The 10713-nt window shown below is 46.6% G+C and overlaps 1 protein-coding gene across 1 annotated transcript; it reads right to left on the bottom strand.

Annotated features, from left to right (window-relative positions):
• Positions 1-2285: 2285 nt before the first annotated feature.
• On the bottom strand, positions 2286-9007 carry LOC122125685 (sulfotransferase 2A1-like). The gene is made up of 6 exons (XM_042700223.1): positions 8872-9007; positions 7140-7351; positions 5482-5608; positions 3833-3927; positions 3246-3423; positions 2286-2398 (listed from the first exon to the last, which is right to left on the bottom strand). The coding sequence occupies exons 1-6, from the start codon at positions 9005-9007 to the stop codon at positions 2286-2288; spliced, it is 861 nt and encodes a 286-aa protein (XP_042556157.1).
• Between the last annotated feature and the right edge of the window lie 1706 nt (positions 9008-10713).

Below are 10713 nucleotides of genomic sequence, written 5' to 3'. Positions count from 1 at the left end.
AGGAAGTGGTGAAAACTGGAAGTGGTGGTGTGGCTCAAGTCATAGAGCGCTAGTTTTGAACTAAAGAGCTCAGGGATAGTGCCCAGGCCCAAAGTTCAAGCCCTATGACAAAACAAAACAAAAAAAAGACCATGAATGAAACTTCCTTTTGTATCAAAGAAGGCTCTTCTGTGCAAAATGTTCTAATATAAAGTTTAGTAGGGCATGCTATCAGTTTAAAAGGGGTAAAACTATAACTCAGGATGAAATTAGTCGTCAAGAAGATGAGAGTTGAGAGAATGAATTAACCTTTGTCCTTGAATTTATAGTTCATTGTGAGATTTCATCCTTCTGCTGTGCAAATGACCTTAGCAACTGTTCATCGGTGACAAGACCCTGTTTGCCTCAAGGAAAAAGAGTCGGCATTGGCTGGTCTTTCTTTTGTGGAGGAAAGGCATATGGCGCTCTAAAGACAAATTATCCGTGACTGTTATGTTAGGAGAATGGTGCCTGTCTGTCTTAGTAATTTGACCCATCAGAATAAGAGATGCATAAGACAAGATCTCACTCCAAATTGTGATAACTTAATGCTGTTAAATACTGTGGACAGGGATATAGCTGCAGCTTTATTCTGCCTGTCCCTAGATTGAAGAAGGTGTCCAGAAACAGTGAAGAATACTACCTTGAATTTTTAACCATGTGACAGATAAGTAAATCAAGAAATCAATCAACAAATCAATCAATCAATCATTCAATGAAGAAATGAAAAAGGGAAGAACAATAATTTGACACATTAGAAGCGCCACAGATTCTTTGCTGTTGAAAAACCACTTAGGATGTGAACTGTTTGAAGGACTGAGCTGCTTTAAGATAACTGGCAATTGCCAGGCGCTGGTGGCTCACGCCTGTAATCCTAGCTACTCAGGAGGCTGAGATCTGAGGATCTCGGTTCAAAGCCAGCCCGAGCAGGAGAGATCTTGAGACTCCTATCTCCAATAAACCACCAGAAACCCGGAAGTGGCACTGTAGCTCAAGTGGTAGGGGGCTCTCCTTGAACTGAAGAGCTGAGGGAAAGTGCCCAGGCCCAGAGTTCAAGCCCCATGACCGACCCAAAAAAAAAAAAAAAAAAAAAAGATAACTGGCAATTCTCAAAGGATTCAGAACCAGCTAGAGCAGCTCAAACAGGAGCTGAAAAAGTTAAAATTCATTGATAACTTGGGACTTCCAGAATAGTTTTCTTGGTTTTTTTTTTTTTTTTTTGGCTTTTCTGGGCCCAAGATCCTCTATTTTACGGATTACCCGGCTAGCCTCCTGTCTATTTCAATGTTTATCTTCTAGCATGCAGCATACGCTAGTGCAAACAGAAATGAGAATTATGCTTTCTGAAATCATAGGAAAAGGGGGGCTGTGAGAGCTGAAAGGATTGGGAGGATGGAAGGCCTCCTCTGAACATGAACTCTTAGAATCCTGAGAGCCTCCTGGAAAGGTCAATCCCTTCTGGATTGATAGGACTTCAGATTTCTTTCTTGGGTGTAGGCTAATTCCACATCAGACAGTCTGGGATCTTTGGGATAGACAAAAATCTATGTGAACTCTAAGTCATTTGCTGCTTACACCTGCTGCTTAAGATGAAGGAGTTATTCATCACTTGAGAGAGATGATACAACACAATGGGTGCTTGTGATTAGTATTGTATTGTAGTATTGGTGCTTGTGATGTCAGGGAAATGGTGATCTCACTTTGTACACGTACACCCCTGTGCCTTACTCAATAAATACCTTGTCCAATGGACTCAGGGCACCTGAAGCTCGCAAAAGGCTTCAGGCTCCTGGTGCCCCAAACCTCAATTCCAGGACCTGGTTTCTGTTCCGGCCTCATCCCATGTTGTGCCAAGTTGGGACAGAGATTCCACTCAAGATCAATTGGGGGGAAGAAATCCCTTCCCCAGAACATCCAGCAAACCCTCAGGCAGCCTCCTGCCGTGGGCAGCCCACTGTCCCCACCCGAGGGACCTCTGTGGCCTTTCACCCAGGTCGTCTTTGCTAAACAGAACACTAAGGCATGTTTGTCAGCCCTTGGTGCCGTGGCCCCATTTATTTCAGCAAGAACACACACGGGTTCCTTTGTGCTCCTCACCTGCATGTGGCTGCCACCTGTCCTGGTGATTGCATTAAAGATGTGACAGGCAAAGTCAGACCTCCTGATTCGAGTGACAGACTAATGCTATGATCTCTGCCCAGTCCTGTCACCTCCATAAGATGGGGACACAAGTCTTCATCCCAACACACAAGGAGCTAAATCTGGGCTTAGTCCCACGAGAACAGCTCCGGAGGAAGTCCCGCCATCTTCTCCCGGAATGTTTCCTCGAAGGCTTGTGTCTGGCCTGGGGTGAAGTGGTTCTTCCAGTCCCCCGTGATACCTAGGCAATGGAAAAACAATGACACCAGACTGGGTCAGGGCAGGAAGGTGCTGTCCCCTGGTGTCCCTTCTGCCCTCTGCCTGGCCCGAGGTTGAGGCCACAGATCTCCCTGGGAGATGGACTCCACAGCCACTACGCTCCATGTCCAGTGCTCTCCTCTCAAGTTCTGCCCCTGCCACCAGAGGGGCACATCCTCCCCAGATGTGTGGGAGTCAGGAAGCTCAGCATGTGGTCTCATAGTCACACAATGGCATTTTTATTTAATAGGAAGTTGAATAGAGTTTTTATACAATAGAGTTCAGTGTGTGTACATGTGTGCATGTGTGCATGTGTGTGTCTATACCGGAGTTTGAACACAGTGCCTAGGTTCTATTTGGGAGTTAATTTCTGCTCAAGCCTCATGCTCTACTACTTGATCCAAAACTCCATTTTCTGTTTTGTTCGTAGTTAACTGGAGAGAAGGAATCTCCTGGACTATGCTACGCTGTCTGAATTTGAACTGTGATGCTCAGATCTCAGGTTCCTGGGCAGCTAGGATTACAGGCCTGAGCCATGGACACCCAGCTGGTACTTATACTTTGTTTTCTTTTCAGATCAACTTACTATCACATTACTTGTTTGTCTTTTGTAGGACTTAAACTCTGGGCGTGGGCACTGACCTTGAGCTTCTTTTGCTGAAGGCTTGGCATTTGAACCCCAGCTCCACTTCAAGTTTACTTTGTTTTAACACAAGCTGGAAGTGAACAGCCAGCCTGTTCCTGGCTGATCCCTGGCCAGGTGTGTGTGGTTGGAGACCAGATTTCTTTCCCTGGCGTCCAGCACCTCCTTCCCTGGGACATTTCCATACCTTTCCTGGTGATTTTGAAACCAGCGGGAACAATCCACTCTGGGACATCAGGGAAGTTGCACATCTTGTTCTCCTTCATCGCCTGGAAGGAACTGTTCTCCAGGACCAAGTCCAGCTCTCCGGGTTCCAGTGCCTTCCCCAGGAACCCACAGATCCTCTCTACCATGCTCCTTGTGTCCTAAGGAGAGAAAAACATGGCTCGGGTATGAGAGGGGACAACAGAGCAGGAGTGAGGAGGAGGGAGCAGGAGAAGACAGAAACAGCAGAAGGCAGTGGTAGGGGCAAGGATGGTGGCCTGTGAAGTTGTGGGCGTGACTCAGTGGGTAGAGCACCAGCCCAAAATCAAAACATCAGGTACTGAGTTCAAGACTCCATCTTGAAACAAAAAAAAAAAAAAGGAAGAAAAGGAGCATAAGAGGAGTGCAAGAAAGAATAACACACAACAGGATGTAGAAAGTTGACATTGAAGGTGGGATCGAGACTAGGGGGAGGATATTGGGGAAGAAGATACTGGAGGAGCAGGAGAGATGGTAGAATGGGTGGAGAGGGCAGTGGTGGGGTGGGGTACATGTAAAATCAATGGTTACCTTTTTCATCTGCTCATAACTGAGGACCAGCACATTCTCCTTTTCCCTCATGGACATCCAGCCTCGGACGTGATCAAACCATGACCCGTAAGGTACTGCAGGGGGAACAGTGTGGCAGTGTGCAAAGTCTCCACCATTCCCGATCTGCATGGTGGTTTCAGCACTGATTGCTCTGGTCCCTGTCACCTCACCAGGGTGTAACCGACAAATAAGTCCTGTCTCTTTATAGCCTCAAAGAGAGAGCACTACTGAGTACTGGTGGCTCATGCCTGTCATCCTAGCTACTTAGGACACTGAGATTTGAGGAACACTGTTCAAACCAGCCTGGGCAAGAAAGTCCATGAGACTCTTATCGCCAATGAACCATAATAAAAACCAGAAGTGGTGCTGTGGCTCAAGTGGTAGAGTGCTGGCCTTGAGCTAAAGAGTTGAGGGACGGCACCCAGGCCCAGAGTCCAAGCTCCATGACTGGGAGAGAGGGGGAAGGAAGGGATAGGGAGGGAGAGGGAAAGAGAGCAAACAGAAGCACTGTGGAGCCAGAATATCGATTTCTAAGCAACTTTTTCCTGTAGCACAAACTTTGCCCCATCTGAAGCAGGTCACCAAAGGCCACACCAAAACCTCTGACTGGTATAAAGAGCTCCACAGGCCCTCACAGAACTCAGGCTGAGTGCCTTCCATGCCAGCTTGGCCCAAGTCCATCACTTGCACAACTGAGCACAAGTCTGAGTGCAAGGTCTGAGCTGTGACACATGCACACGAGGCACCTCCCATCCCTGTCCATGGCTCCCAGCCGGTCAGTCTGCAGAGGCCTTGGTGTGGTTTCCTCTACTTGTAACATCTTTGCTTGATATCAGGGCCAGAGCACTGTACCTGGGTTTCGACACTCCTCTCTACCACTTGAGCCACACCTTCACTCCCTGCATCATGATGATTGAGTGAGTATGAGAGCCTCAAGGACTTTCTGCCTGGGTTGGCTTCCAACTATGACCCTCATCTCAGCTCCTGAGTAGCTGAGATTATAGGCATGATCCACCAGCCCTGACTATAGATCCAAGTGGTAAGAGATGTTGAATCAGGGGAGAAACAGCTCATCAGGCACTTCTACTGGTTGTGAAGCTAAACCCAGAGGGCCTGAGACACCAGATGATGAGGTACACAGAGCACAGATGTGGGGTCCCCCACCCTTCATACCCAACTCAGGCCATGGACCCCTGACAGAACCATGGACGAGTGACAAAATTACAAGCATGAGGAATGACCCAGAACTTCTGCATGACGAGAAACAGAGTGATCCCCACTTCAAGTGAGAAACTCTGACACGGACAGCCAAACAAATTTAAAACGTAAAAATACGTAGGGAAGGTAGAGTTGGGCTGTGTGGGAAGCCAGTGAGAAGCTGTGAGCCAACATCTGGGAGTAGAGCACACAGGAGGGGGCGGGTCCTCCATGGCTACGGAAGCTCCAGGGGCTCAAAACACCTTGGGACCTTCCATCATGGGAGAAGTCTGGTGCTGCCTTTAGCCAATGTGAGTTCTGGGATTAGGAAGCATTGGACCCACACATGGTGAGATTTAAAGGAGACCTTGGAGGGAGGGGACACTCAAAGAGGTTTAAATACTTCTCCGTTCTCTTCATTGTTTACTCACCATATCCTTGCAAGAACCATTCAAAATATTGTTCCAATGACTCTGGTTTCTTAGACAGATTTGTAAAACGCCGGAAATAATAACCAGATATAAGGACATCCTTAGGATTTCTGATGACATAGATCATCTTCAAGGGAGAAAGGAGAGAATTAAACAATATTCCCATCATTTCTTGTACTCTTGGCGTTCAGAGAAATTCTAGAATTTTTGCTCCAACATTGAAGTATGTGTTGATCTTTTGGTTGTGCATTAATTTGTGAAATATTTTTCAGAGTTGCTACAATCAAATCATATTGCCAGGAATAAAACAATGGTGGGACAATGCATTTCCTAAATGTATCAGGGATATTTACCTAGAAAGCACAGAAGATCAGACGCTGGTTAGCCTTTTCTGGCTGCAGATTTATGAATTGTTCTGTAAACATCATTGAAACATCTGGGCATGTGTGGCTCTCACCTGTAACCACAGCTACTCAGGCAGCTCAGATCTGAGAATCATAGTTTGAAGTAGCCCAGGCAGAACAGCTCATGAGACACCCATCTCCAATTAACTACCCGAAAACCTCAAAGGGAGCTATGGCACAAACTGGTAGAATAACAGCTTTGAGTACAAAAGCTCAGGGACAGCTGTGAGTTCAAGTCCCATGAATGGCACAAAAACAAAACAACAAGAATCCATTGATGGAGGGAGCTGAAATGATACAACAACAGAGATTTCACAGCACAGGCGCCCATTTCTATGGTGTTCAGGAGCAAATCTGGGTAGCATTTCACCAGGGAAGAGTGTGCATCGTGTCTGGTTTGGCCTAGGCTGGGGAAGCGGGACAAAGGCTCCTGGTCTGATCTGGCCATGAGCATCAGGTGTTTATTCACTGTACAGCCTTCAGAGTCAGACCACGGACACCAGGTCACGTGACACTGAAACCACACAACCTCAACTTTCTTTTTCCTTTTTCTTTTCTTTTCTTTCCTTTTTGCCATGGTAGGTGGTTGTACTGAGGGCCTAGGTGCTGTCCCTGTGTTTATGTGCTCAGGCTGGTGTTTTACCACTTGAGCTGCTGCTCTATTTCTGGCTTCGTTTTTGATAGCTAATCAGAGATAAGAATTACCTGGCCTTTCCTACCTGGGCTGTCTTGTAATCTTTTTTTTTTTTTTTTTTTGGGTCCGGTCGTGGGCCTGAACTCTGGGGCTGGGCGCTGTCCCTCAGCTCTTCAGCTCAAGGCTAGCGCTCTAGCACTTGAGCCACAATGTCACTTCTGGCTTTTTTTTTTCTACTTATGTGGTGCTGAGGAATCGAACCCAGGGCCTCATTCATGGAAGGCTAGCGCTCTACTACTTAGCCCCTTCCCATCCTGTCTTGTAATCTTGATCCTCAGATTTCAGCCTCCTGTTTAGCTGGGACGACTGCATGAGGCCTGGGTATCCACTTAAAACACAGTTTGTTTAGTCTTTCAGTTTGTCATCCAGTTCATCTGTCAAGGATCACACAGCCATGGTCCACATCTTGGACTCTGGTTTGGTCTGAGGACCCTCAATTCATGAAGGAGAGTCTATGGTCCTCTATGAACTACAGAGGGAGAATGCCAGACCTGCTGGCTATGTGCATTTTTAAGAGGAAAAGGCCTTGATGGAACAGTTATTGGGCACTGAGCACTGACCTTGGCCTTGGAAGTGAAGAAAGACTTGGGGAAGAGTTGGATGGGGAGGTGGGAGGTGATGAGGGGGGGACCCTCCTTCCTCTCCACTTTGAATTTGTATCCACTTTCATTCTCAATCCATGGGGAACGAACGTATGTGGGCACAGATCGAACCCAGTTGGGATCCCCCTTGGTGTGAATCAGAGAGAGAATCTCAATCAACCAATGGGTTCCTGGGGCAGAAACAAAAGCAGAGGTCACACAATATTACACACACACATATATATATACACACACACATATACATACATGCACACACACATATATAATGGTAAAGCATATGTAACATAGACCTTATGAATATAAACTTTCTCAGGCATGCAATCTGATATGGATATGTAGTGTTTAGTGTATTTGGTTTAATTAATTAATTAATTTATTTACTTATTTTTGCATTTGGTTGTGGGGCCTGAACTCTGGTCTTGGTGCTGTCCCTCAGCTTGTAGCTCAAGGCTAGCACTCTACCACTTGAGCCATAGCACCACTTCCGGCTGTTTTCTTTTTGCTTATGTGGTGCTGAGGAATGTAATCCAGGGCCTCAGACGTTCAAGGCAAGCGCTCTACCACTGAGCCACATTCCTAGTCCCTGTTTAGTGTATTTTAATCATAGCTCACTCAGTGCCAGTATTTTCTCATCTAATAAGTCTACACTGTCCATGACACCTGAATATTGATATTCTTGCCACCTGCCCTGACCCCCATCATTCTATTATCAAACCAGGACTTTGGCAGTTCTGGCCCTTGTATGTGAGTGCAATAGTACACAGTTTTTTTTTTTTTTTTTTTTTTGCACTATGGCCGTGACTCATGTGGTTTCAAATGGCAAAATATACTGATAATAGTAGAGCATGGGTCTAAGTAGGAAGCATTATGCTCACCTTTGGTCCTCAGCTCCACCCATTTCTGAGCTCCTCCCTGCTCTGGAGATCTTGCCATACAGCTAGCCCATCCCTCTGTCCACCAAGACCCACCTGCGCTCCCACCTACCTCACTTCCTACCCCCAGCCCCTGCTGCTGCTAGATAGTGGAGGTGGTCATGAGCTCTCTCTCTGGGGGAGAAATGGCTCCTCTAATAAACCTTGTAATCATCTTTCTCCTGTGCCTGCCTGCCTCCCCCTGGTCCCCTGGAAAGGATGTGATGGATCCTTTCCTGAGCTCTCTGCATTTTCAACAGTGTATAATATTCCACTTTGATCTCTCACCTTGTTTGGGATTGTGCAGCCATTTCTCTGTAGATATTTGGGTTTAATGCACCTGTCAGCTGTTGCTGAAATCCTGCAGTGCCCCCACTGGCTGTGGTTTTCAGCACATTTCCCTTGCTGTGTGCCCTCAGTGCTCCCTCCCCATTCCCCGTGCCCCTTCACACAGGCTCCCTGGCCTGCCAGTGCCTTGTGTTTACCCCAAGTTTTCCATGACCTAACTATGGCCCATCATGATTCTTCTATTTGATATCATGCTTTTTCTCTAGGTAACCTCAAAATCATCCTTTTCATTTAAAAAAATCTGCTGCCAACCCTGGAGCTTGAACAGGGCCTGGGCACTGTCCGCGAGTTGTTGCACTCAAGGCTGGCACAATACCACAGGGCCACAGGTCTTCAATAATGAGCTACTACACCATTCGTACGTGGAACACAGTTGGGAGTGAGGCCACAGCTCTGGCCTTTCCCAGGCAACCACAACTCCGCCTGCTCACCTGATTTGGGGTAGGTCACCGTGATGATGTCTTCGTCCTTCAGCACCAGCTCCTCGTGGACTGCTTTTATGACTTCAGGGTAGAAATCCACAACAGGGAAAGGAATGCCCTGGTACCACATGTAGTCCTGAGCCATGGCAGAGTCTTGGGTGTCTGGCTCTTGGTCTCAGGCCAGTGGTACTGCCACCGTGTAAGTGGCGGCTGAGTCTGGATTGTGAAGACTATCATTAATTAAGATGATTTGGTGAGAAATAAAACCCCTGTGATTGTCCCCAGGGGTTTTTATTGGGCAAGTGTGAAATCATGCAAAGGGTGAACTGTGCTCACCTGATCTACAGTTCATGGCAGAAAACCAGAAATACAAGAGGAAATAGGCTAGGGTATATGATTAACAAATATTTTTTAATGCACCAATCCTTTATTTTGCAAAGAGGTGAAGGATATGAGAAAACATCGCTGGGAGAGAAGAGCTGGACTTCTGGATCAAGACCCCATGTTCAGTCTACTAATATCACTCCAAGATCTTTGCCAAGATTCTTCAATGCCTTGTCCTTCCAATTTCCTCTGTTTCCCCTAGGATCTCTCTCCACTCCAGGATGGCAGCCATGATCCCCCAGGTCATGGGTCTCAATGATTCCTCACGCTTCTGGATGCAGGGACAGTTTCTCAAACTTCTTTTCTTTAACCTGACCTTGCAGATTTGACAAAAAACAAATACTTCTGTAACTTTATGGGGATGGTATGAGTGTTTGTGTTTGTGTGTGTGTGTGTGTGTGTGTGTGTGTTCACACCACAGGAACCGATTTTTCTCCTTCCTTCCTTCCTTTCTCTCCTTCCTTCCTTCCTTCCTTCCTTCCTTCCTTCCTTCCTTCCTTCCTTCCTTCCTTCCTTCCTTCCGTTTTTCCTTCCTTCCTTCCTTATTTCCTTTCTTTTGTAGTTGTTCAAGGGGGTTGAACTGGCCCTGGGTCTCTCAGTTCTTTAGCTCAAGTGTTGTTCATCCACAGCACCACTTCTGGACTGTTCTGTTTATGTGGTGCTGAGGAAGCGAACCAAGGGCCTCATAAATGTGAGGCAAATGCTCTACCACTGTGTCACCTTCCCAACCCCCCAGGAATCTATGTCTATAATGTTCAAGAGCAAAGAAATCTAGATAACATTGCACTGGGAACTGTTTGGGATTGTGCCTGGTGTAGGCTGTACCCGGGACGTGGGATATTCTCTCTGGAGGATAAAGCCATTTTTTTTTGCCTTCCTGGGACTTGAACTCAGGGCCTGGGCACTGTCCCTGTGTTTTTGTGCTTAATATTAGTGCTCTACCACTTTAGGCACAGCTCCACTTCTTGTCTTGTTGGAGTTAAGAGTGTCCTGGCCTTTGCTGCCTGGGCTAGCTTCCAACTTTGATCCTTACTACCTGATTAGCTGGGATTACAGGAGTGTGCCACTGGTGCTTGGCTTTTTTTTATTTCTCTTCCAGTCCTGGGTTTGAACTCTGGGTCAAGGTGCTATTCCTGAGCTTCTTTTGCTCAAGGCTAGCACTCTACCACTTGAGCCATAGCGCCACTTCTGGCTTTTTCTGTATATGCCATGGTAAGGAATTGAATCCGGGGCCTCACTCATATGAGGCAAGCACTCTACCACTGAGCCAACTTCCCAGTGCTAATTTTTTTTAATTTAATTTTATTGTAAAGATACTGGACAGAGAGGTTACAGTTACATGAGTAAGGTAATGCTCAGGTTTTTGTTAATGCCAGTCTTGTGTTATGTGCTTCCCATGGGTCGGAGTTTTCTGCATTTTCAACAGTGAGCAATATTCCATTTTGATCTCTTAACCTGTTTGGATGA

The sequence above is a fragment of the Dipodomys spectabilis genome, unplaced genomic scaffold (genome assembly GCF_019054845.1).
Source record: "Dipodomys spectabilis isolate Male_0828 unplaced genomic scaffold, ASM1905484v1 ptg000266l, whole genome shotgun sequence".
NCBI classification, from domain to species: Eukaryota; Metazoa; Chordata; class Mammalia; order Rodentia; family Heteromyidae; genus Dipodomys; species Dipodomys spectabilis.
Note: the sequence above shows the minus strand (reverse complement) of the source record. Positions and strands in the feature narration are given on the sequence as shown.